We start from the raw sequence: 26,273 nt of genomic DNA on the forward strand, positions 1-26,273 counted from the left end.
GGCCTTGGTTCAGATTCAAACTACACAAATACAAACCCAGGCATCACTGAGTTATTTCTTTAAAACCCTTTCTGAGGATTTCATTTTATCTTTTATGTATAACAGCTTAAAGTCACACATAAGAAAAGATGGATTATAAATAAATTCCAAAAGAGATATTTATTTATACTCCTGGGAGGGAAGAGGCTGCTCCCACCCAGAGGGTGCTGCTGTATGAGACTTTATTTGGATATTTTGGATAGAGGGTGACCACACACACACTCATGGGTTGGTTACCGACAAACCCTTGTTGTTGTTGTTTTTTTTCATAATTAATTTATTTGAAAACAAAGTTGAGGTAGGGGGAAACAACTCTCAAAGTGTGTGTGTGTGTGTGTGACCGGTGGTAATGTGTGTAGTGAACGGGCGAGGCGCTGTGCATCATCTGAGAGAGAGAGAGAGAGAGAGAGAGAGAGAGAGAGAGAGACATGGAGAGGCGGAGAGCCGACTCTCTTTGTTATTTATAAACTCTTGCAATTCGCTGCGATGACACCGTCCGCGGCGACGTGCGCCGCTCCAACCGTCCGATGCGCTCCGAGGCAGCGAGGACATTTCCACGGGTGAAGTATTTCTCGTGGCACTTTTTCTCCCCTCCACCCTCCCCTTCCACCTCTTCTTCTTCGTCTCCCCCTGCTGTCAGACAGCTCAGAGATTGCGGTAGTCAGGAGATATATGTGCCATCGCTTTGCTGGTTGTAAAAAAAAAAATGTGTTCGGATATCGGGTGTGGGATTCCCTCCGTGTCCTCTGACGCGAGTGGGTTGGTGTGGGTGGTGTTTGCGATCGTCACGCCGTGCGCTTTGTTTATCAGCTGGTCGCCGAGGAAGCGCTAATATTAATAGTGTGACAAAGTTGTGCACTTGTCGGTCGGCTGCTGAAGGGCCTGGTTGTGTGTGTATGTGTTCGTACATGTGTGTAAGCGTGTGTACATGCGTGTACGCGCGCCTGTGTGTATGTGAATGTATATGTGTGTGTGCACGGAGTTTGTTTCTGGCTCCCCTCCCCCACCCGCCGCTGCTGTTCTGTTCATTCTGGAGAGGCCAAGACATGAATGTGATGGGAGGGAGTGGGAGTGGGAGTGGGGAAGGGGGGGCACTTCAAAGCGGAACTGCAGCAGTTTTTATTTATTTTTTTTCATTTCCGTTACCGGACGTTTTCTCGGATTCCCCGGCCGACGAAACCGGCGCCGCATCACCGCTCCCAGCACCCCCCCCCGGTTTCCACGGCCATCGTTCCGCGAGTGGATCCAGTAGTGTGACTTTCCACCTGGTGTGGAGACGCGCTCACACCCCTGTTTTTTTTTTATTTTTTATTTTTTAACCCCCTCCCCCGTTTCCACGGCCATCGCTCCGCGAGTGGATCCAGGAGTGTGACTTTCCACCTGGCTTGGAGACGCGCTCACACCCGTTTTTTTTTTTTTTAAACCCCCGTCCCTCCAATTTTTGCGATTAAAACATTATTTCTATCCGTGTGTGTGTTTCTTTTTCTTATCACACGTGGAGATTCTGACGTCAAGGGGAACCGAGAGGCAGAAGGATTTCATCATTTGGATTATCTCATGCGTAACGCTTCCCATTTATTCAGGTGACATTTCATTATCCTTCCCAAGGAGGTGCCTTCTTGTTTTAGATGATGTGCCCGGATGAAGGGGGAGCCAGATTGGTGTTAACAGGGGAGTGAAATAGGGAGGCCACATGCTGCTGGTTTATGTTGAGTTATTATAATTGAAAAACAGTGTCAGCCTGACTGGCGATTATTTCTCAAATGCAGAATTGAGATGATGATCCTGATTGAGTGATGGAAGGGATGTGATTGAAATTGACTTTGGTTTGAGGTAGTTTACTTGAATGAGAGACAGCTGTCAGTTTAATAGAGAATAGACACACTCAGACTGGGCGGTGTTGTGTCTGGGGAGTCTTAACCTTCTGCAGAGACTGAAAAAGGGCAAGAGGAGGGATCGGCAGGCATAGATGCTCTCCCTTGACGTAGATCTTGTCTTCGGGACCAGAATGCATTGCGTTCCCACTTGTAGAAGGAATGCGGTCGGGTCTGAGCGATTGGATCTCAGTATGTTCTTAAATGTGCTTTTGGGTGTGTTTGCACTTCAGCCGTTGCAACATAACTTTCATGTCAGGTGCAAACAGGGCCTCATATTCGCACTGAGAGCAGAACTGGTTAGACATTAACATCCCAATAACTGATATTCAATTATCATACCAATGGATTGGCGGTTTCAATATTTTGATCGGTACTCAACGAGGTGTGCTTTTATTTTTAAAAATAACCCCATGAGTAGAGAGGGATCTGCAGAACTGGCGAAGCGTGTCAAGCGTGGACCGGCGTGATGCTCACAGAGACCAGTTGTCGTTGGAGCGGTACATACAGTCTTTGTGCAATCAGGGGAATTATTTGTAACCGTATTGGAAAAGACAGGGTGTGGGTGTGCCCTAAAGGGAGCGTCGTACTGCACCGGCGTTGGTATTTCTAATCAAATATTACATACAGATCCAGCAACTGTCAAAAAGTGAACTCTCGTCAAAAATGTCTTATGTAATATTTATCAGACGGCTTTGAGTTTTAGTGCGTTCAGATATGGGAAAATTATAAAGATTCACACTCGGACGAGACAGCTACCCTTGCTTTTAGATTTGTTACATTTTCAAACACATCTTGTTGCTAGTCTTAAAAAAAAATATGGAGCTATAATAGTCCTACCTACAGAGGTTATTGATCCTTTCAGAAATACAAGTATGATGAAACACAATGTTCTTGAAGGCTCCGGTTTCATGTCAGTGAGAAAAGCTCAGGGAACAAAACGAGAATTGTGATGTGTCCTTGAAGTAGATGTTCAGTCCTGTAAAATGGTTAGGTGTGGCTCTTTGCAGGGGACTCGGCAACATGACGTTGAATAAAAAGGCTGTCTCATTCAAAGATGTGAAAAAAATAAATAGTAATCATTTGCACAGGTAGTCCTTTCAGGTAGAGATCAGAGCAAGATAAATTCCTACTGTAAAAACCTCAGGTGAGTTTCTCACCATGAAATAGTAATAACTTTGCAGTCGTTTGGTTAGATGCTACTCATAGGAATAAGCTTCGTATTCACAACACAGCATAATTCAGGTGGTATTGAAGGTGCCTCCGGGCCGCAGTCATTCCTGGATTACAATGACACTGCCACAGAATGCTGGACATGACTCAGTCTGAAACAAATATATAGGCCTTCAAACCACATTGAAATGAGCTCAATCAGATTGTTGCCCGAGTCTACAAAAGATATCAATGAGGCCACATTATTCTACTATGATCAAATTTTGATTTCTAACTGCCAAAACTGATATACTAATATACTGATATAACTGATATTTAATGTATGGATTTTTATTTTCAGTGACAGTTGTTGGTGCCGTCAGAATCAATTTTAGCCGAAAACAAGCTGGTAGTATAAACAGTTTGAACATATTTTTAAATACATTACATGACATTACAGTCATTTTCCAGACGCTTTTATCCAAAGCGACTCACAAAAAGTGCAATTCAGTCACTGTAGATCCGAAGTACCAGTAATTGGAAGTCAGAAGTGACCACTCTACCAAATAGCCATCTCAATACATACATTTCTTTGTTTTTTTTAGGGGGGTTGAAGATGTATGTTTTCAAATACATGAGTGCTCAAAACAATTATAATGACAAAATCAATCACCGTGATTATCACTATATATTTTCACCTTCTGTTAGTAAGTTGTTTTTGTTTCCCGCCAGAAAGTTGCAATGCTACAGCTTAGAAGCTATTCGAAAACATGCTTTTACTAAAACAGAAGATTATGGTCCTCATGTTACTGGTGTCTTTCCTCATTAAATGAGCTCCTTAAATGAGTTCCTAGAAGAACTGCTATTTTGTTCTATATAGTAGACCAGTAAACTACAAGGCAAGGAAGAATGGTTAACCTCTCAAAAAAATTCCTGAACCCAAAAATAAATACATTAGAATGATAATACATGTTTACCAATGTCTTAAGATTTGCTGTATCTGAGTAGGTCAGCTCAGTGTGGAGGACTAGTGTTGAGTGAGTTGCAGAGTGACAGAAGGGGCTGGTGATTACAGAGGAGTTTTATACATGGAAACGTTGCATCAGTTTAACGTGAATGTATTTTGAAAACTCAAAAACAGCTATTAGACGCCTTACTACTATCTAACTGACAACTTAACATTGTTCTGCTCTCAGTGCTCAATCCAAAATTTTCAGATGTCATTGACCAGTTGCTACAAAACCGTTTTAGCAATCGGCTAATCCTGCGTGCTCGTGCACATTGTCTCACAATCGGCTGCAGCTGGGAAATAAAAGTAAACACTATTGTGCTTTACTGGTTAAGTCAAAACTGTGGAATTGCTGGTGTTGTTGGGGTTGATATATCCGTAAAGTGAATTAGGTCAATGTCGGACCTGATAATGGTATTTTCGATGTAGTTTTACCACAGAGCATGTGGTTTGAGCGTGTGTGGTTTGTTTGTTTTTTTCGGGGTTATTCTTGCAGTTTAAAGTTTCATGCGTTAAAACACTTTTTAAAGGTAATTTCATTAGTCTTCACACAGTTTCTCTTCGATGTGAATTTATTAATTTTTCATATTCAGAACATGGCGTCTGAATAGGGGAGCTCCACATTAGGCTTTATTATCGTTCGTGAATCCTGTGGATTTGGGCAGAATTTGCATTAATTTTAATGCTCAGCCAGAAAACTGGCCATTTGATGATTTTTTTTCATGGAAATGCTCGCTGTGCAAAATGAAACGCGCTTAAAAAATAAATCCCAGTTGGTACTACCCCTCTGGTTACCAGCTTGATGGCACATATTCGCTTGAGACCTGCTATCATGAATTCCCTTGTAGTTGTGATCAGATTTCTGCATAGATATTTTTTCTACCTCTCCTTTCATAAATATTACAGTGTCGTAACAGTGTTCTCTGAAATTAAGCAGTAGTTTACCTCTCGAGTTGATGAAGCTGCATCTCATGATTTATCTTTCCTCCTTGCAGGAGTTTTTATGCTGTGGCATAAGTAGAGGTCTGGATTTATTTGTGCAGTGTGGGCGCTACGGAGACGTGGTATATGGATGCTGGGACTATGAGCATAAGCAGCAAAGGGGGCTTCGTAGTGGACCTGGGAGGCAGCTTCACTGAAGATGCTCCAAGACCTCCAGTCCCCGGGGAAGAGGGCGAACTGGTGTGCAGTGACGGACGCCTGCACAACAATGTCAGCAAGAATAACAGCCTCAAATGTGAGGCCTCTGTTGCTACGCCCAGGCGGCCTGACTTGGACTTGGGCTACGAGCCAGAGGGCAGCGCTTCCCCGACACCCCCTTACTTAAAATGGGCAGAGTCTCTTCACTCCCTCCTGGATGACCAGGACGGCATCCATCTCTTCGGGAAATTCCTCAAGCAGGAAGGCTGTGCTGACATGTTGGACTTCTGGTTTGCATGCAGTGGCTTCCGTAAACTTGAAACCAATGAAGGCAACGAGGAAAAGCGGGTAAAATTGGCAAAAGCCATCTACAAGAAGTACATCCTGGACAACAATGGGATTGTTTCTAGGCAGATCAAACCGGCCACTAAGTCCTTCATCAAAGACTGCGTGATGAAACTCCACATTGATCCTGCAATGTTTGACCAAGCTCAGACTGAGATCCAGACCATGATGGAGGAAAACACCTACCCTTTATTCCTTAAGTCGGACATATATTTGGAACAAACACGAGTAGGAGGCGAGAGCCCCAAGCTGTACAGCAATCAAAGCCCTATTTCTGGTAACGGAAAGAGTCTGACCGGTTATTTGCCAACATTAAATGAAAATGAGGAGTGGAGATGCGACCAGGAGTCGGAGAAGCAGCCCGACCGTGACCCCACACAGAGCAACAGGCTTACTCAGAAGCTGCTAATGGAAACGGCACCGCAGCGTGTTGCCAACAGTGCCCGATTCCAGGACAGTCACGAGTACAGGTAAATCCTCGCAGCTATATAGAGATCTTTCAACTCTAACTACAGATTTTTCCCTGCAAAATGCTGAATTAGAAATAAACCTCAAACCCCTCAGCGCTACGAACATTGCCTAAAGCTTCAAAATGAAGAGTAGCATAAGAGACAGCTAAGATTGGAGGAAGATGATGTGTGAAGTGATTCAAGGTGCTCGCAGTGGTGGCGGTGAGGAAGTGTTGGAGGCTGTGGAGGCTGTTTCCTTTGTTTTTTATTGGCTTGAAGCAGCCGTCTTTGTATTTCTTGCCGAGGTGGTTTGGGAAACGGGTTTTCCCACTGGATAGGTTGTTGATGAAAAGGCTCAACATTTGTTTAAGGTGAACTTATCCCGAGTTGTTCTCCATTCTACCCTCCTCTTCTTAGTTTTAAAGTTGCATTCTTGGAAGTTTTTGGATGTACCGGGCTGAGGCTCAAAAATGTTGCACACAATATATCCAAAGGGCATTTTATCAAGCGTATAAATAACATAATATAAAAACAGCAAATTCTTATACAATTCAAATATAGAGATCCGACTATTCTGTCTTTTATTATTGTTTTCATTTTTTTTGCTTTTTATTTGAAATGCAGTGCAGTAAAACAGTAAATGTATTATTTAAAGCTATATAACTACCTTATATGAAAATATCCCGGGCACGCAGTTGTTCCTCCTCATGTCATTGTTTGTTCGAATTTTCAGTTTTCATGATTTTTATGAAATACTCGGCAGTGAGACAGCAACTTAATTTTGTTACTTTACATTGCTACTTGCAAGACAGTGTTTGCTTAAGGCTATTTTCCTTTCATTTTGTAATTTAAATCGTGGCACCTTGTTTTGTTTTTCAAAGTAAAACAACAAGTTTGCTGTAGTTCCGATTCAAATCTGCTTAATGTATTTTCTTTTTTTCTCCCTTAAATATTGGAAACAGAAGGTAATTTAGTTCATGGCAACATTTAAAGGAGGGGCGAAAAAAAGGGTGGAATTCATGCACAGTGCATGAGTAGCATTGTAACATCTGGCGCATTTTAACCATTACACATTAATGACTCCCATCCCCGTTTATAGGTTTTTTTGTTTGTTTTGTTGGCTGATGAAAGTACAATTCTTCATACTGGAAACTTCATGTAAACTGATTGTTTGAGGAAGGTGTTCAGCATCCAATCGAAAGGAATCAGGTTTTTAACATTCCTAATCTTTTCTGCTACTGGCTTATTCGATAGTGACTGTGTCACATTAACTTCTGTAACATTTTGCAGGACGTTTCACAAGTCAGTGAACCCCCAAAAATAAAAGAAACAGCAAAATTTTAAATTCCTTATCCTTTAGATATACTACAACTACAACCACAGTTGTTGCGCTTCCCTGAGCACACGACTAGAATTGTGAATTGTGTGATCGAGTGTTTACGTCTAGATAAACACTAGTATAATGTTGTCATCCACACAATAGAAAACGATAATCGGATAATTCTTCGCTACTAATGTAAAGATACATTTATATATTTGAACGAGTTTTGCTGTTAACATAAACTTAGCGTGCCATTTGTTGCAAGATGTGTTTTGAAAGAATAGCTCAGCAGAAATGCTTCCTTGTGAAAACCAGAAGAGAAAAGAGCAGGTGGAGCTTCAGGTTTAGTGGTTTGATAACTATAAGAATGATTGATTAAATGGCCCACAAGTTACACAAGCTATCCGCTCAGTACCAGAGAGGGATGAGGTCCTATGTGGATTTTTTTGATTGAAGGTTTTTTCCTGTAGAAGCTATTGTATTTCACATTATAGATAATACTATCATGGCCATGTTACAGGATCACTTCCCCTCCTTGTGACACAGCCACTTTGAGTCTGAGGTCTTGTTCTACTGCATTCACCTTGCCATCTGTATAAAGTGCACAGGGATGTTGTTCTGTTGTTTATCCGTCGACAGGTGGTCAGTGCTGAATCCACAATATCTATTTACAAAGAACAAAGAGACCAGGTCACGCCTTTGGTGGGGTGAACCTGAATGATGCATAACTGTACGCTGTTGCGGCATTTAGCTGATTTATTTCTTTCTTTTTGTGTTCCATTGACGGGGTGATTTTTACAGTGACATTGCAATTCATTGTAGGTGAGTTGAGGCTGTGACCTCTTGGATTGCAGATGTGATGTTTCTGATATGTCTTGTCATTTCCCCTTAACTTCTCTGACTGGAAAGTAATAGATTATATGTCATAATGGTGATGCTGATCAAACATAAGTTACCTGCATGTGAGGCTTTTTAAAAATGTAGGATTAGCCAGCATGACAATGAGAGAGCCATGCAGCGGAGACAGAAAACTAGGCAAGTGGGAGAAGAAGCGGGACAAGAGGAGGGGATGCGATGGCGTGTGAGAAAGGAGCGAAAAATAGAAGTGGAGTGGAGCGGAGAGTATGTGTCATGAGTGTGGAATTGGTGAGAGGAGAAAGTTTGGGCATATAAAGTGAAGATGACAGGAAAGGGCCAAGTGACAGGGAAATCGGGAGAAAGAATAAGAGCGAGAAAAGGGGACGAGATGTGAAAACCTGTGGGGAGAGCAGGCAAGGAGGACAAGAGAGGAGAAGTGAAAATGTATTTGGGAGGACAGCGGTGAAGAGCGAAGCCAGTAAGGAGAGCAGAGGCACTGAAAGCAGATGGAAAGTATTACTTTTTTATTTGCATCCGAATATTTTATTTTATAAATTTTTTTTTCCAATTTCATTTTTCCTTTGAGGATAAGTCAGGGATAATTGAGGGATCAAAAGCTGCATAGAAAGTAACAGGAAGATTCCAATAAATTAATGCTGTTTAATCCATACTGTGCCATTCCTGCAGAATGTAAATATGGTTTAGAGTGAATATTCTTTAGTTTACCTAGCTTGGCCACTGAACCGTCTGGCTCCATTTCTATCAATTTCTATTAGTTAAATACTGGGCCAATCACAACTTTGTATTTCACACAGATCTAATTTCACACCATAACTGCTAAGGCGCTCGAAAGCCAGAATATGCTGTTGGTCACTCCTAGAGGAATATTTGTCAACACAATAAAGACGCCGTCGCCACAAAACAGTCCGTACGATCACAGCATGCAAGTATATCATTTCTTAAAACAACAAACGTAAAATTCTTAGGTTTGCTTCTTTTCAACATGCCATTCAGCACCGCCATGTCGCCTGTTTACATTGTTAGGAGTCTCAGTTGAATTCAGAACCTGTTACTTTTGATGCAGTAGGTTGTAGGTCTAGGAAAGTGTGACTACAGTAGTCTCTTTAACACGCTCGTAGAAATCTGGAACATACTTAGGGAGACCAGGCCAGACCTGCCTCGGGAAATTAGTCCGCTCTTACCACGCTGTTTTTGGAGTGGTAGGAATCACATTTGATCTACCGTAATCTCTACTGTGCTGCAGGATGATGGCAAAAGTTTTGTGTACAAGTTTTTTTCCTTTAACTATCAAGTCTTAACCCTGATGGTTTGAAGAATAATTCTTCTAGCAGCCGTAAAGTGGGGAAAGATACACGCCCCCAGAGAACTGGTGCAGAAAATGATATTGAATAAGTATAAATAGGAATTAGTTCTGCGTTTTGATGGTTTTTTTTTTTAGCATACTGAAATAACCACCTCTAATTGCTATAATCATTGATTTTTACTATTAGCCCCATCACCGATAAAGAATCAGGCCACTGGCGATGAGAAATGTGACGATATCTTTGCTGCTGCAGCAGCGCTCGGCTGACAAAGGACAGGAATTCGGCTGATGGACGGTACGCTCCATTTGAAACCTCCTGTGGATGAAACACGACACACACTTCAGACGGAGACTTGTGCTAAGTTTCGTGCCTACTGTTTTGTGGTCGAGTTTCATCGCATCTCATTACATCATCCAGCGTTGATGTGCAGCTTTCAAGTCAATACCTGCGAGAGGCAACTGAAAAGTGAAGCACCACAAAAGCCAATTGCTGGAGATTAGTGTTCCTTTTTTTCTTCTTTTAAGCGTCCTGGAAACACATGAGAGAAACATCTCAAAGCAAAACAAAGCTGAGCACTGCGGGGATCCATACATGGGCAGTAGGATCTGTATTGCATATTAAAGAAAGACAAATGCTGCTTGGAGGATATTTCCACATCATTATTTTAGCGATCTACTATTTGGCCAGTGGTTTAGAAAAAACACGCTTCATTTTTAAATAACATTTAAAATTAAAGATTGGGTTATAACAGAAGACATTAGATAGTCTTTTAGATCATATTTATGAAAAAAGAAAAAGACTACTTAAAAGAGGGAGCTACTATATCTGCATTGCTGGTACTATTTTTCTTAATGTGAACAGCATCATTTTGTCTAAGTTACACTCAGCCTTCAGAGAAGAGTCTTCACAGTGGTTTGAAGATGAAATTCTAATTATACTTAGGGCAACTGAGGACGCCGTGATGTGTGATGTTTGGCAGACCTCAGCTGGATTATTAGCGATTTAAAACCACGGCACAAAGCGGCGCAAAATGGGACATAAAATCAGACCTGAAGAAAACACAGGCTGTGTTTAATCTTTCCAACAAGGACAGAATTTCTCCAGAATTTGTCAGCATTGGTTTGTTTAGGGATAAATCAGTTTCAGCTGCAGCTTGCGTTGGAACAACAACGTGCGCGGTCATGAGCAGAAGTATGTCTGTGGAACTGATGGGACTGCGAGGTGTAGAAACGGAGAGTCGTTTAGTAGAATTGATTGTCGACGTAAATCAGTTCTAGTTATGCATGCTGTGTTTCGCAGCCTGGCAACACTCATACAGCGCCCAGCCTGCCAAACGGTTTATTTGCCTTTGTTAAACACTATTTTTTTCTTCTCCTTTTAAATCTGGTAGAGGTTTGTGTTTCATGGTGTTTTTTAGATGAAGCCCTCCATTTGAAAGCAAATGCTTTCTTAAGGATCAAATTCTCCATGATTCTATAGATGCCTTTGTACGTCATTTGGGGAAAAAAAAGAAAACATTACTAATAAGAAATAACATTATGTCAGATCAGCAGAAAATCCAATATTGCAGGAGTGAAGTTTCAATGTTTTGGAGAATTCATGCAATTTACAGGGCTGGCAACAATTTTGGACAGTAGATGAATCATTTAATCTGTGCTGCAACACCTTGAATCACATTGACATTTTCCTCCTCCTACTGATATTTCTTCCATTCATTATTATCAAGAATGTTGCCAAGTACAACCATAATTCGCTCAAATAAAGTTGCACAAGAAGTTTTGTTTTCTACAAAAAATCACAGCGCTCTCGCACACATTGTACTATTCACAGCTGTTGAATACAGATGCTAATAAAAAGTGGGCCGGTCACAAAGGTTTCGTTCTGAGCCCCTCTCGGGCTGCTTCTGCATTCTAAACAGGGAGAAAGCAGGGAATGGGGGCTATAAGGAGTTCCAATTTGAATAAAGAGATGATGCCTAACATCTATAATTCATGTGTACGAAGCCTTGTTAGAAGTATGATCTGCAATGTCAATGACTGAGAATGTAAATGGTGCCGAAGGAATCTCTCTGTGTTCTCTGATGGATTTGCATCAGAATAATATTGGCAGTTAAACCCTGCTGTTTTCCCAAGTATACTCTACTCTGATAGTAAAATGAAAATGTACAAAAACTCGACGTATGGCGTCCTTGCTGGTAGCGCACATACTCCGTGTCACAATAGTTGATAAACATGTCAATTGCGATAAGCCATGTATAAACATGTCAATCGTGTTAAGCGCACATGAGAAGAATGTCTGTGGAGGGCCACGAAAAGTTCAGATCGTGCAAGTTTTAAACAGAGATTCAGCTATTCAACTATAATTGCGATTCCGCATGTACCCATATTTTCTCCTTTCATAATAACCCACGATGACCACAGTGATGTTTAGCTTTCAATCTCAATGCATATCACCTCTGAAAATTTAAAACCATTTGTATTTCGTTTGAATTTCAGATAAACTTGGTCATTTTACATTCATGAAACATTGATTAGTATAATGATTTATAATACATTTGCAGAGAGGTGAAGCATAAGAAGCAACTACTTACCCAAACAATACCTAAGCCAATTATGTTCCAGGGTTCCAAGTACATGCCAGTTCAGGGAGTGGACTGGTGATTGTTACTAACATGAAAAAGTTCAGGAGAGTCAAGGAAGTGCATCTTTTAATGTCTTGAAGTTTATTTTATATTGTTTCAGTTTCATTGTTCCTTCTATACTTTGGGGTACACTGTCACATTCCATCTCAAGAATGCTATGTAAGAACAATAGTTATCAATGTAGAAGAAAATATAATGTAAATGTATTTAAAAGCTGCGGTAAAGGCTAATAACTGACCGACGGTTGTTTTTTTAACCTCATGGTAAAGTAATAAGATGGAAACTACATGACAATAATGCTAATTTCCATGCAGAGAACCTGAGATGTGTGGATGCCTCATTATGTGCAAGTAGATGAAAGATGTATTTAGAACTGAGACTTTAATAGATGATGTAAAATCTGTCCTTTGACACACAGGAAGGCATTGCAGGTATTTAGGGAGAGGTGTAATGTGACCCAATTTCTTGGAATTAGTGAGGCCTCTGGCTAACTGCATTTACATGACACTGGGCAGTCTCTTAGACAGCCTTAGGTAAATTTTACCCTGACATCTAGTTTATTTCCTGGTTTAAATTCCAGCAGGACAATTAAGCTGCACATTTTATCCTGTTGGGTCCAATATACATTTTCATTTAAATGCAGGTGCATTTTATAACACATTTCTTGGCAGATAAGCATACAGATTAAGAGCATAGATGGCAGTAGACAGCAATTTCATGCAGAAAATTAATCCTGGGCCATTTTAAATCCCCACCTCCATTACAATGTGAAGACAGATATTTCTTTGGCTAAGAGATACATATGGTGACATTGCCTTGTGTCTCTGGAAACATTACACAATTATACTTTTTACTGCACACTCATCAGAATGTCTGATTCAATTTAGTCATTTTATAATTTTGCAGCTTCAGCAGGGATCAATACAAAAGGATCAGTGTTTTTTTTTCTGGTCTCGTTCATGTGATGTCGCACTGCGGATGAATTGTCTCTAAGTGTTTTGCATCAACTTCAAATCAAATTATTTACAGCATCTTTTTTTTTTTGTTATGGTCAAAGAGCTGACCGAGCATGAAGGATGGTTGCAAATCAATTAATTCCACCTACAAAGACAATATGTTTTCTACTGATGTGACTTTTGGTTTGTTGTAAAAAGTGTGGTTTTACATTTTTGCCTGTGAAAAATTCATCTTTTTGTTTTGAAAATAATTTTTCCAGACATGCATCCTGTCGGGAGCCCATCAATCCATACTATGTCAACACTGGTTACGCTATGGCTCCCGCTACCAGCGCTAATGACAGTGAGCAGCAGAGTATGTCCAGCGACGCAGACACGCTTTCCCTTACCGACAGCAGCGTGTATGTATTTTCTCATGACACACACACACACACACATACAGCCGTCTAAGCTGTAATAACTATTCAGAAATGCCAGATAACCCTCAAGGATTCTATCACCTCCATATTGATAGCAGTTCTTGGTCATATTAAAAAGAGCCAATCTCTACTGATTCACGAGCTACTTGAGTTTTGCCACTGGCGCTGGAATTTGTTGGCCTTTAGTCAAAGCACAAAATCTGTTACAATAGATCTGTGATGCCGATTAGAAATCTTCAACTCACTGGCATCATGCACAGAAACTGGTTTTCAATATTTTAAATTGTATTTCCCTTTACAAGGCAGAAGTTCATAACTCTTTATTTCCGCCAATAACTTGGGGTGTTTTTAAACTTGCATTTCTATCAGGTTCACTCCGTGTCTTTTCCAGCTTGCCACAGTTTGTGTGGGAACATCTGAACATCGCCCAATTGACGCACTTTGCGTCGACCTTTTGTCGAAAGCGGTCTTGGCACAGTGAGGGTCAGGTTCCAAACAACTTCTGGAGTTGTTCATCGGCGATAGGAACATAATCCAACCTCCGGTTGACCCAAGCGCTGAGCGTACGCTGCAAGTTTATAGCTGAAATAACCCTGCAGCTAGGTGCACTTGGCACACTGGGTGGGGTTGAGAAAAACCAACAGTTTCTGGTTGCGAGCTGGAGAATTAATTGTGATCCGACCCAGGGCCCAAGGCAAAAAAAAAAAAAAAAAAAAAAGGAGCCAGTGTGTGAATTCCGTCTGTGTGAATGCACAGAAATACAGAGAAAGCCAGATCCATAGATGCCACAGATACCTATAAATCAAGATGGACACACCACTTTATCTAATTTCCATGTGAAATTCAAAAGCCTCTGGATATGGAGGGCGTTAAGAGGTAATGAGGTAATTTGTCCGGCATCTCAACGGCTCTACCACCAACAAAACAAATCATGTCCACCGGCAAACAGTGACTGAAGCAATTTATTCATCCTGTACTGAGCATTGAACCCTGGACCCAGTAAAAGGGAGAGGCATTAACCTCCTGTGTTTGGCATATCCAGCATATCGGGTTCTTTCCCATTTTTGCAATTTCAATCTTCCTTCTTTATGAAATGGGATCTTGCTCGAAATGCTGCGTACTCCCAAGGGGAGTGAGCGCGGTCACAAGAAGATTTAAGAGCGTTGTTAGATATTCTCTGAGCAAAACCATGTGGAAAAGTCAAGGAAAAGACACAAATCTTCTGATTCAGATCAGAGACAACAAGCCAAAAGCTGCTCCTAGTCTGCACAAAAAGGGATAACTTTTAAACATTTGATATAGGCGTCCAGATCAAGCATCTGTCGGAGAATAAATTTCAATATTATTTTACTCTCGGCGCTGGGGCACAATTCCAAAGAAACTATGAAGCTCAAACGAGTGGTCGTAAATTAGTCTGAAGCAAAATGCTTTATAGACCGTTATCAGCTAATTGGTCCGGAGATTTCAGCACAGGAGAGGCTGAAGCTGCGATTGGTACCACGTGGAATTACATGTCCACAGATGCAGTCATATGCAACTTTAATCATCCGGACCACTTGTGGTTCAGCAGGGGACACAGTGAGCCTGTGAGAATACCTGTCCTGCTCGACCGATTTATCAAGGCTTAATAGATGCTGGTTTTAGGCAAAAGAAAAAAAAAATGGAGTGGAAAGCTTTGGACTTCAAAGCTGCCTCTGTTGTTTATTCATGAGGATGTTTATAAAAATGTCTCTGTTGTTAATTCCAGAGATGGGGTTCCACCCTACAGATACCACAAACAGCATCGCCGGGAGATGCACGAAAGTGCCAAAGCAAATGGGCGAGTGCCACTACCTCATATTCCAGTGAGTTATTCATGGGTTATTTCCCTTTCCCTCTCAGTTTCTGCCTCTACACCTCTTCCCTTTTTAACTGTCTGCCACATTTTCCTCACTTCTACCACAGGATGTGCATATTTTAGTTCTGCTGTGTTGCAGGGTGTGTGATGGAGTGTAAGAATAGGTGATTGCAAAAAGAGAAGGATGTCTAAATACAGCTTGATGATTTCCTAAGCTGTGTGCACTGAAACCCTAGCAGACATGACTCTTAACCTGACAGCTTGATGCCTCCCTCAGCGGCGTAGGCTGTCTCTCGGTAGGAAAGCCAGGCTCTAATTAGGTCTTGGAGTAAAAAGTCAAATTAAACCTGCACGTGTAGCTTCCCATTAGAATGCATGGATTTTCTATCGTAGAACACCATTCCCTAAAGTGGAACCCTCTTGTTTTCCAGCTCAGACAATAATGTTGTTTTAAGAAAGCTAACAGGCCGCTTTTTTCTTTTTTTCGACCTAAATTGTATTTCAGTTACATATATAACCACACATATGGAATTACATTCAATTATATATACGGATTTCCAATGCAAGGTAATATTAAGGCCAATTAGGACTCAACAAAAATGCCCATGACTATTAGCAAAGATCATGAAAAATCATTAAATAAATATTTCCCTTTTTTTTTATAGTCACGTCATTTTGGTGTCTGCTTAAAAACCCCTCAAATGGAAAAAAAAACAGGAAGGGCACCTTTTATTTATTCATTTTTTTTTTTTTTTTTGGTGGAACATATCATGGATATTATTTTCTAACAGTGTAGAATATTTTCAAGGATATTCGTTTTGCACCCTTGCCACAAACAAATAACTATTTAAAGGAATTGTTTGTCTGTTCAGGATTCACTGAATCACACAATAAGAGGGCAGTTTTATTTTTCAGATATATTTTGTTTTGAAATCATGCAGCACGCATGGGGATCCTCCTAAGGTCCGGTCGTTTCTCTTCCCAGCGCACAAACAGAATTCCGAAGGACATCCACGTGGAGCCCGAGAGGTTTGCTGCAGACCTGATCAGCAGACTTGAAGGGGTGCTGAGGGAGAGAGAGGCCGAGGAGAAACTGGAGGAGCGCCTACAGAGAGTACGATTGGTATGTTCGCTCATACTTTGTGAATCAGTGCCCACAGGACACTCGTAACTGGACACTGTGTTTTATTGAATTTGTTTTTGCGTGTTTACCCCATTCTTTCAGCAATACTGAAGCGGAGGCTCACTGTAGAAAGCATTGTGTGCGTTTAAATTGACCTTAATAAGTGGCATTGTCGGGAAGGAGCACGAATCTGGAGATGATCTTAGACGGTTAGATCAACAGCCTCCTGTGTGGACTATATTCTGAATAAACATTTGCAATATATTGAATATATTGATCAAATTTAACTTGTTGATTTTAGATCATTGTGCTCAAATCCTGCTATTAGGATAATGAAACATTGCAAAAGTTGCAAAAGTGTTAGCACGTGAAGTTTTTAGTTCAGATCGCTCTGAAATTCTCCATATTTCTTTTCCTCTTTGGTACATTGAAAGACATCCTTAAAATCTTACGTCAAAGGGCCGTTGTATGGACAGACTGTTGATTAAGGAGAATCTGCTGAATGTGTTCGTACCCCACAAGAGGGAGGGACCGGTAAAGCTCAGGTCTGAGCCAACAACTGAGACGTGTGTCTGTTTGTTGGGCCTAAACTTTTTTTTTTCACCAACAAAGGAGGCTTGAATCTGCCTAGCCTTAATGGAATTAATGAGGCCAGCCATTTAAGTGGAGAATAAAAAAATATTATGAATCACTTGGAGAATTCAATCCTTGGCCTGTCAGCGATCTGGCTTTGTCCATGAATCAGATGGAGCACCTGCGCATTCAGCCACTTGTAAGGCTGGAGCGGTGCCGCCTGTTTGATGTCGCTTGAACGAGGATGAAATAGTCACTGCTACCACAAATGAAGTCCCCTTCAGTACACAGAGCCAAGTATTAAGTCTCAAGGCAGACAATTTACATGTTTTGTCCCCGTAGGAAGAGAAACCGCTACCACACAGCTTGAGGTTTCCTTTATTAAACCTGGAGGCAAGCATGAAATAACCGCCTTCATCAAATGATTAAAAGAAATGTGAACTTGGGTTTTAGCATTTAACCATAGTGTAAAGAGATAATGAATATGATATGAGTATAATGTTTATATGCGGGAAAATATTTTTTGAAAAGAAACCATATAGGTCTCTTTGGCCTAGATCTAACATCACGGCCATCCATGAAGAGAATAATGTCGATGCAGAGGACAACGGTATTCATCGCAAATTGTTCATGACACCTTAACTGAATAGTTAATTATTTGTATTAGATAAAAGATAATATATCAGTGGACCGTGCCATAAAATGGGAAGTCTCCTTAATACCGGCTGTATAAATGTGCTGATCCATCGTTGGACAATGTATAATATTTTCATGTATTTGTAAGTAAATCTTCAGAGAGTCCAACATGCTAAAATCTGACATATCTAAAAACAAAATTAAAATGTGGGCTAGAAGAAAGCTGGTCTTTGGCATGCTCAAATGTGCAGGTTTATTTGTATATAAATACCTTAAAAACGCTTTAGTTGGCTGAGAAATAAAAGGAAAGTCCCTACTGTTGTCTTTCCATTATATCCTTGTTCTCTCCCCTGCTTCTCTGACTATTCAAGTGTTTCAAATTTTATATGTAGCAAAGAGAGAGAACTGACGCTCACAGCTCCAACTGCAACGAAACAATGCATTTAGAAATTTGAAAGGGTAATGCCAGCAGTGTAAACCCACCAATGTATGTGTGTGATAATCAAGATAACATCAACAAACTAAAATCAGCGCTAAAAACCACTTTTTTTTGTTATTATCTAGCGAACTTGATTGTCAAAAATCTTAAATATAAACATGGACTGGTTCATCTGATATGGGTATTTCTTAGATGAGGGGATTTCATATATTGATACTGAAATGAGTCTTTGCTTATCTTGATAAATATCCTTTTGCATGTCACCCAGATGCTTCAAATGAGGCAGTAAGAATTTCTTTCAGTCAGTTGTATTGCAAGGTCACTGCGGCAAAAATGTAACATCTCCACAGATTTTCCTCCATTGACTGAGGACAGCCAGTGCTAAGTTTTTAGCTCCACTCAACACATCGTGCTTCCCCTTCAGAGCCTCATTATCAAAACCCCTGCAGCACCCCACACCACCGGTCCCTCCGGAGCTGATTCTGTCAGCACGATTGTCTGTCACTCAGAGTGAAAGCTGTAGGGGTTCGTTTGTCAATAAAAGAAACAACACGAATGCGCATGAATAGATCCTCACAAATCTGACTTGGGATTCCCGCTTGGCCTCCAAACCACCGCAGTGGTTATTGCATGGTGAAAATCTGCCATCTGCAGGTTGCGATGAGTGCAACACGCATAATCTAGCTGAATTTCATATGTCAGTTTTCATAATCTATAGATGGCCTCTGCAGTGCCTTGTGGTTTTTGTTCATAATTCTTCTCTCTTTTTTTCCCTGAAAGGAGGAGGAAGGTGAGGTCACCGTAGCCACGTCGTCCAATTACAGTTTCCCCCCTGGCACTTATCCGCAGAATTACAGCAATAGCTATGCTGACATCAACTACATTGGCCCTTTTCTGAGAGACGCTCATGAGGAGAACCCCGAGAGCATCCTGGATGAACATGTCCAACGGGTCATGAAGACGCCGGGCTGCCAGTCACCCGGGACGGGCCGTCACTCTCCCAAGTCCCGCTCACCAGACGGTTTCCCGGGAGGCAAAGGGACAGGACAGGGAATGGCTCTGTCTTGGGGCCAGGCTAAACATCCATCCAGGCATGGACTCAAAGGAGAGAGCGGTCATCAGCACCACCCCAAACACACGCACCATGTCCACCACACAGGTGTCGGGAAGCCCAAAGAGCAAGTGGAGGCCGAGGCAGCCGTCCGTGTTCACGGCAGCTTTCCCTGGGCTGTAGAGTCCAGCCATTACGGATCGAAGTCTCGCACTTATGCAGATGGGATGGGACCCAGCTGCGTGGAACATACGAGTTATGGGTACGTATCAATTCTATGTTCGAACTATACTGTGTTGAAAACATATCTGATTATTGTTCCTGATACTGTACTTTGATTTAATATTTCATTTAAAATCTCCAGTATCATGGTATTGATTGCGATTTGCAAGAATGCGGTTCGTATAAATTACGATCCATTTTGTAGTAGTAAGTTTAGCTGCTCTCTTTGCAGTAGCAAAGGTGTTTCGCAGTGTAAACGGATATCAAAGAAAGGTGAGGAGTTGCGGCCCAGTGATGTGGCAGGACCTTCGGAGGAGATGGAGAAAAACCACAAGATCCTTTTGTGGCTAATGGAAGGACACAAAGAAATGGTTCGGCATAAGAGAAGCCCATATGGGTCAGTAATAACAGCTGGATTCTTCTTCTATTCTGAACTATGCATTCAATCAGACTTTTTTTTATAGATCTACTTCTCTAAAGACCTTGACTTCACTGCGTTTGAATTATTATTTTCCATTTCAGAAGTACCGTTGGCTCCAAGAAGACTTCGGGTCACGAGGGATCCCGGCTCGGCTCGGCCGAACGATCGGGACCACACCACCCGTGCATCAGCAGCCAGCTGCGGAACAACGTGCAGCCGTCTCATCCGTTCATCCAGGATCCCACCATGCCCCCCAATCCGGCTCCGAGCCCCCTCACCCAACTGGAAGAGGTTCGCCGGCGGCTTGAAGAAGAGAAGATTAAGTCGGGAACCGTACAGCATAAGCAGAGGTAAATTTAACCGCCCCACTGCAATGATTATCTGTCCAATTTATCAGCGCAGGTGTTCAACAGAAACCTTTTCTCTTGAATTGCAAGGGAAGGAGTCACATCTGTCCTCCTCGTAAATTCATAATCAGGCAGTTGCCCTTTTTTTCCTCAAGCCTTTGAGCATCTTAAGACCACCTTGTGTCTAACTACTGGGGTTGTTCGGTCCCTCAGGTATGTGATGGAGGTGATCCAGAGGGGCCGCACCGCAGTCAGGCCTTCACTGTGCCCTCCGCTCAGCGTGGTGCCTGCCGTTTCTGACAGCGAGCTCTCCGAGCCCGAGTATGTCCACTGTGTCCTGTTCCCGGTCCCTTTTTTTCTTATTACTTTCAAATTACCCCCAGGTTGCAGCTACCTGCCTCATTTCCCATTCTGATCAATAATAGTTTACACTCAACCAACTATGGATCTATAAAGAACCACTTAAAGCAATAATTATTTAGAAATGCCACTCCTAACTAATGGAATTCTGTAGAGTGCATTTATGTGCTTTTGCTGCAATGAGACTCTAGATAGGTTGGGTGTAGGTAGTTTGTTTGAAGCAGGGTTAAAAAAACAAACAAACACCAGGAGGTGGTGGTGACTGCAATTGCTGCCTGCGCTGAGAGTTGGTTGAGTTCAAGCTGCGCACTCGCAGCCCCAACCACATACCTGCCATGCTTGATAAGGACAGTTGAATTTCAAGCAGGAATGTTTGGAACTCACCTTCACATCGAACAAAACACGCAGGCAAAGGTAACAGGTTTAACATTGTGCTAAGCCCAAGGGACACCCAAGGATATCACAATCCCGGTTAAGCCTTGGAAGTGGAACCATTATGCAATGCCTGCTTCTAAAGAAGGGTTACCTACCATTTTTCTGGACGCAACCAAGTCTGCATCTTAATCCATGAGTGTGGCGGCGGTTTAGAAATAAGACGGAAGAAATGAAGAAAGAAAATAAATTGTCTTCATCTTGGTCTTCAAAGTCCTACAGAAAGCAATCCTGCCTGCAAAGTGTTAAAGTTATAACCAGGGGTAAAGAATGTGCACAGTGCTCCTGGAATATGAGCCCGTGTTATGAATGCTTCAGTGTATTGCTCGTATTTTCACCCTCACTCGAAATAATGGCTTTTACCACAGCCACTCTTGTCACCTCTGTAAATTGAGCTGCAGCTCGCCCTGCCTCGACCAGCCACTGCCCACCGTGTTGTTAACGGGAGCAGGGATGCATGAGCTTCACATGCACAAGACAGATTCTCATTGAAACGAATGAATGAGGAACCCAGAGGAACACAATTATGATGAACAGGATCTGGCACCATGTGTCAACCAGAATGAATTTCTCAGCTGCACTGGCTTCGTATAGGTGTTATTAGTAAAGGTGCAATTATTTATAACCTTGTCGTTATTAGTAGGACAAAAAAAACAACAAAAAAATGCGTACATATTCTCGATCAGCCCCTGGCTGACCCATGACTTTTTGTTTCAAACCAGCAATGGTATGAACAAGCAATTATGCACTAAAAGGCATTCAGATGGAAAAACAGAAATACTAATGGACAACATGCAAGTGCCAAATAATGTAACGTAACATAGCCATTATTTTTTATTACCATGCGCTTGGAACTTTTGCTCATTTGAATGCCGCTATCTCATCAGACTTGTGAAAAATCATCAAGCGACATGCAAAGTTGATTTTCTCCACGAGTTCCTAATCGCCTATGCTGGTGAAATAACAGCGGCAAATAACACCGAAGGTACAATATGATGGATGTATTTACATCCTCAGAATTAGGATGTTAATTGTATGATTGATTGGAAATTCCTGAAATAGAACCTCTGGCTGCAGCCTTTCCTGTAGTTTTTACATAAATAAATAAAATATTTTGTATGCCGATATATAATAGCCCCGAGCCATGGCAGGAAATACTTCAGTGTACTGTGGATTTTTCCTATTGAGACCAGCAAGAGGATCATAGAGGAAGTAATAGTGTTGCTTTTGGAGAGTAAGAGCTGAACTCTATGTCGAGTTTCCTCTTCGGTTTGATGCTCTCTGAAGAGCGCTTGGCAAAAAACGAAGTGTGTAAGACATGGCTTAAAGGTAAATGACTACCTCTAAAGTGGAGCTTTATTTTTTTTTTCTGTAGAGTTTATTTGACTGTTAGCAGGATTAAGCAAACCTGTAAGAATGTTTTTTTTCACTGAAGGTTAAAGGGTGGTAGTCCATTCCTTCTGGTCACAGAGTGGGCAAATTTCTTGAACCCATCTTCGTGGCTCCAGTTTTTGATCCAGACATTTTGATTATCAAAGATTTTCCCTACAGGTTACAGGAGTGCCTCCTAAATGACACATTGTCTTCTCCAAGAATCGAGCCTCAAAATGGGTTGTTTTTCCAGAACTACGCAGTGTAATAATGGAGATCTCCGAGATGTCTGTCTGAGTTTGAGAGATCTTTCAGCAGAAATTGCCTCTCAAGAAAGTGTTGAAGAGAAGAGTGCACCCTCTTAGCGGCGCCTAGTGCTCATGTCAGACTCTGTTAAAAAATTCCAACTATCTTTTGCCGTGTTTTATCAAAGAGTGTAATGTTTCAAAGTTCTGAAACTTTTCGAGTGCTTCCACTTGTCTTTTAATGTGAACGCTGAGGATTTTTTTTTAAAACACTGAAAATCGCAGCTTTTCACCAGATGGGGTGAGATTCTTCTTCTGACTTTGTTTCTGTTCAAAGACTAATGAGCTTGCAGGGACCAACTATTTTTCAACCAGGAGCCTAGAAAGCGGAGCGGAACAGAGACGAGTCGGTCGTGTCAGTACTGCAGTTCTTGGGTTCCTGGGGGACGCAGGCTGTTTCAGTTATCGTGCTGAGCCCTGAGTCATGACTTGGAATGTAACATATCCGTGGTTGGTCCAACGCGCTCCGCTCGGATAATGTTTATATCTACTCAGGACCGAGCAGGGTTGAGCCGCGCCCACTAAAATCCCTCCTGTAATTGTTTCCGTTTTGCTATTTTAGCTGCACACAATTCACCCTTGTGGCTAATTATCTATTGATTAGTAACTATTAGTTTTCAATCACACCCAGCAGTAAATTTTGGAAAAAAATCCCCAATTTTCAAACCTTATCAAAGCTCAGCATTTAACAATTAACATTATACAACCAGGTAAACAATGAGGCATTTGCTCATATCCTTGCTCGACCTTGATCAAATCCTGGAATCAATTATTGTTTAAATTTGATAACCTGTCTCTCAGGGTTCAGCAAATCCCTGTGCTAAAATTTCTGGTTTGATGCACAGTAAACACCCCTTGACTTTTCTTATTTAATCTTCATAGCACTCCTGGAAATACAAGCCTTTTTTTTCTAGCTGGTCTTTTTTCTAAAGCCGCACACAGAAAACTGAAATCTCCTTATTATATAAAGTAATGTTGCTTTCTTATTTATTCATGGTGATGTGTTTTTTTTTTTTTCTTTTTCTTTATTCAGACATAAAGCCTCTAAAAAACAGCCTTGTGAAAATATCACAGTGGCGTATTACTTCTGTGGCGAGCCTATACCGTACCGGACATCTGTCAAAGGAAGGGTAGTCACTCTGGGCCAGTTCAAGGAACTTCTAACGAAGAAAGGAAATTACAGGTGAAAATCTATGCAAACTTTAAGGCCTGCAAATCATGAAAAGACTCTGAATTTTCTGGCATATAAATACTTGAATATTTTCTTATTTGCTTCCTGCATCCATAGGTACTATTTCAAGAAGGTAAGCGATGAGTTCGACTGCGGGGTGGTTTTTGAGGAGGTGCGAGAGGAAGACGCCATTTTGCCGATCTTTGAGGAGAAGATCATCGGAAAAGTTGAGAAAATCGATTGAAGAGCAAGTCGTGGGTGGCAGGAGCATAAAACGCAACGCGTGCACGTTGGACCAAGAGTTGAATGGACGGTGAAGAGCAAGTGTTTTGTGACCGGTAGCAGAAAAGAAACCGGCTGAGTGGAAGTGGATGATGGGGGGGTAAAAAAGGAGACGGGCATCCAGAGTGGGGATGGGGTGGGTGGGTGTGGGATTGGGAGCGGCCTCAGAAGTCCATCTAAAGAACTCAGCACCTTTGCAGTGACGGACTAGCAGCAACAACACAGTTGATTTCTGAGTGTAACGTAGCTTGTAAAGATTTCTAGATGAACGAAGAAGAAAAAAAGTGCTACTAAAGCTGCATATTTTTGATATAATATATCAGAGGGTGTCCTTTCTTAAGTAACCACATTTGTGATTTTTATATGTATTGATACCAGATGTGTACAGTTTGTGTTAAAGGGTAACAAAAATTTATATCTATTTAAGTATTTAAAATGCAAATTTTCAATCCTATTGAAGCAGGAGAATTAAGGGCGTTCAGATCCTTTTGTTGTTTGCTCACTCAAAGTGGATGCCCTTGGGACGCTAATGTTGTTGCTTTTCACGGTGTTGTCATCGTTTTCCAGTCATTTCAGCAGTAGGCGTTGAGTCGCTCTCCTCACTTGTTTCATAAACCCGCTGTCATTGGCTGTGGCATAATTTGTCTAAAAGTCCAATCACTGAGTGACCAGAAAAATAGGAAGCAACATCCTTTCCACTGTTATCAAATTCAACAGCCTCATGCAGTACTAAGACAGTGTCTGTTCATTTGTGCATTTATTATTACCATAATTTTTAACCAATACTATTATTATCAGTTGTGGTGTTGTCCTTTATTTAATAAAACAAATTTTAAAATCAGAAAAACAACTTAATATTAGCAGTTACAGTAAATATAAAAATATCAAATATAATAGAAGTTCAGCCCCAAAATTCAGAAGTTTGAGCTGCCTCTTCTACATTTCAGGATCTAAAGAAAAAAGGAGGGGAAAAAGTTGATTGTCAGACAAGATGCTCTCATTGATTTGTTTAAAGTCTGATTCAATGCTGGATCTTGGATCTATGGATATCAATTTTCGATTAAAAAAAATCAGATTTATTCTCAAACTATATTAGAAATATATACTTTAGCAACTTCAGCATTGTTCTATGTATACATATATATATCTATATATATATATGCATGTGTATATATATATATATATATGCATATATATATATATGTGTGTGTATATGTATGTATATATGCATATTTATATTATAGATATACTTATATTTGTGTATGTGTGTGTATATAAATATACACACACGCGTGTATTTCTATGTATGTATGTGTGTGTGTGTGTGTGTGTATGTATGTATATATATATATATATGTATATTTATATATATGTATATATATATATATATGAATGATTATTTTGCTGTTACAACACTAGAGGTGACATCAACATATGCCTTTGTTAATAAGGGCCTTGCAAAATGATTACAGAACTAACAGTTTTATTTTTTTAATTTTTGAATGTTTCTTTAACATTTTCCTATTAATGTTTCTGTGAAATCCAATTTTTTTTTCATGAACCTATGACTTTCATCATTACCCATGTCCATGAGTTTTCATGTTTGACAGAGTTGTAATTCTTTAATATCCTCATATTTTTCTTGTCACTCAGTATTGGCTTATATCTTTATGGTCATCCCTATTCATTTTAACAACAAAGCCTAAGTGTGTGTAGTCTGACTTCAGATTAACAACGACTGATGTTGTAACACTATCAAAAACAATAAGATTGAACCTGATGATCAGCATTTTTCCTCCTAATCTGAAAACCTGAAAAGGACATCATACATAGAGTATTTTAGTCAAAAGGCAATTTTTCCAAAATTGCAGAAATACACACTCCAATTGTAATGATGAAACAATGATCAAAATGGACTCTTAAAAGAAATTTGGAACGTTAAATCAAGTACAAGCATCCGCGTTACAACACTCAGTGTTGCTCATGTTGGAACGCTTTTCCCTGCAGTTTCAAGGTCACATCTGAATGGCAAGAAGTTCCTATCAGCGTTTGAATGAAGGACATGCTGCATGTCGTCCACATGCCTTTAAAGGATTGTATTGTTTGTGCAATGAAGGTCAAACAGTTTTTGTGAAACATACAGTAAGTGCTTTATCGTTCATACGTTCATTTTAC

The 26,273-nt window shown here is 40.8% G+C and overlaps 1 protein-coding gene across 2 annotated transcripts; it reads left to right on the forward strand.

Annotated features, from left to right (window-relative positions):
* Positions 1–470: 470 nt before the first annotated feature.
* On the forward strand, positions 471–24,216 carry axin1 (axin 1). Of its 2 annotated transcripts, XM_086176098.1 has the most exons (11): positions 471–599; positions 5,070–6,029; positions 13,370–13,510; positions 15,276–15,372; positions 16,351–16,488; positions 18,917–19,449; positions 19,642–19,806; positions 19,932–20,180; positions 20,391–20,498; positions 23,679–23,828; positions 23,934–24,216. In XM_086176098.1, the coding sequence occupies exons 2-11, from the start codon at positions 5,143–5,145 to the stop codon at positions 24,058–24,060; spliced, it is 2,595 nt and encodes an 864-aa protein (XP_086032224.1). In that variant the 5' UTR covers positions 471–599; positions 5,070–5,142; the 3' UTR covers positions 24,061–24,216. The 2 variants fall into 2 exon arrangements, with proteins under 2 accessions (XP_086032224.1, XP_086032225.1); XM_086176099.1 differs by lacking the exon at positions 20,391–20,498.
* Positions 24,217–26,273: the final 2,057 nt, after the last annotated feature.

The sequence above is a fragment of the Fistularia commersonii genome, chromosome 28, assembly GCF_037954325.1.
Source record: "Fistularia commersonii isolate RoL2024-O1a breed Wild chromosome 28, RoL_Fcom_v1.0, whole genome shotgun sequence".
In the NCBI taxonomy this organism is placed as follows: domain Eukaryota; kingdom Metazoa; phylum Chordata; class Actinopteri; order Syngnathiformes; family Fistulariidae; genus Fistularia; species Fistularia commersonii.

Excerpts from the sequence above, each read along its gene's own strand:
- axin1 (XM_086176098.1), top strand. The coding sequence starts at position 5,143 with ATGGATGCTGGGACTATGAGCATAAGCAGCAAAGGGGGCTTCGTAGTG. Across the intron at positions 16,489-18,916 it reads GCCTACAGAGAGTACGATTG|GAGGAGGAAGGTGAGGTCAC; the intron begins GTATGTTCGCTC and ends TTTCCCTGAAAG. Across the intron at positions 23,829-23,933 it reads ACGAAGAAAGGAAATTACAG|GTACTATTTCAAGAAGGTAA; the intron begins GTGAAAATCTAT and ends CTGCATCCATAG.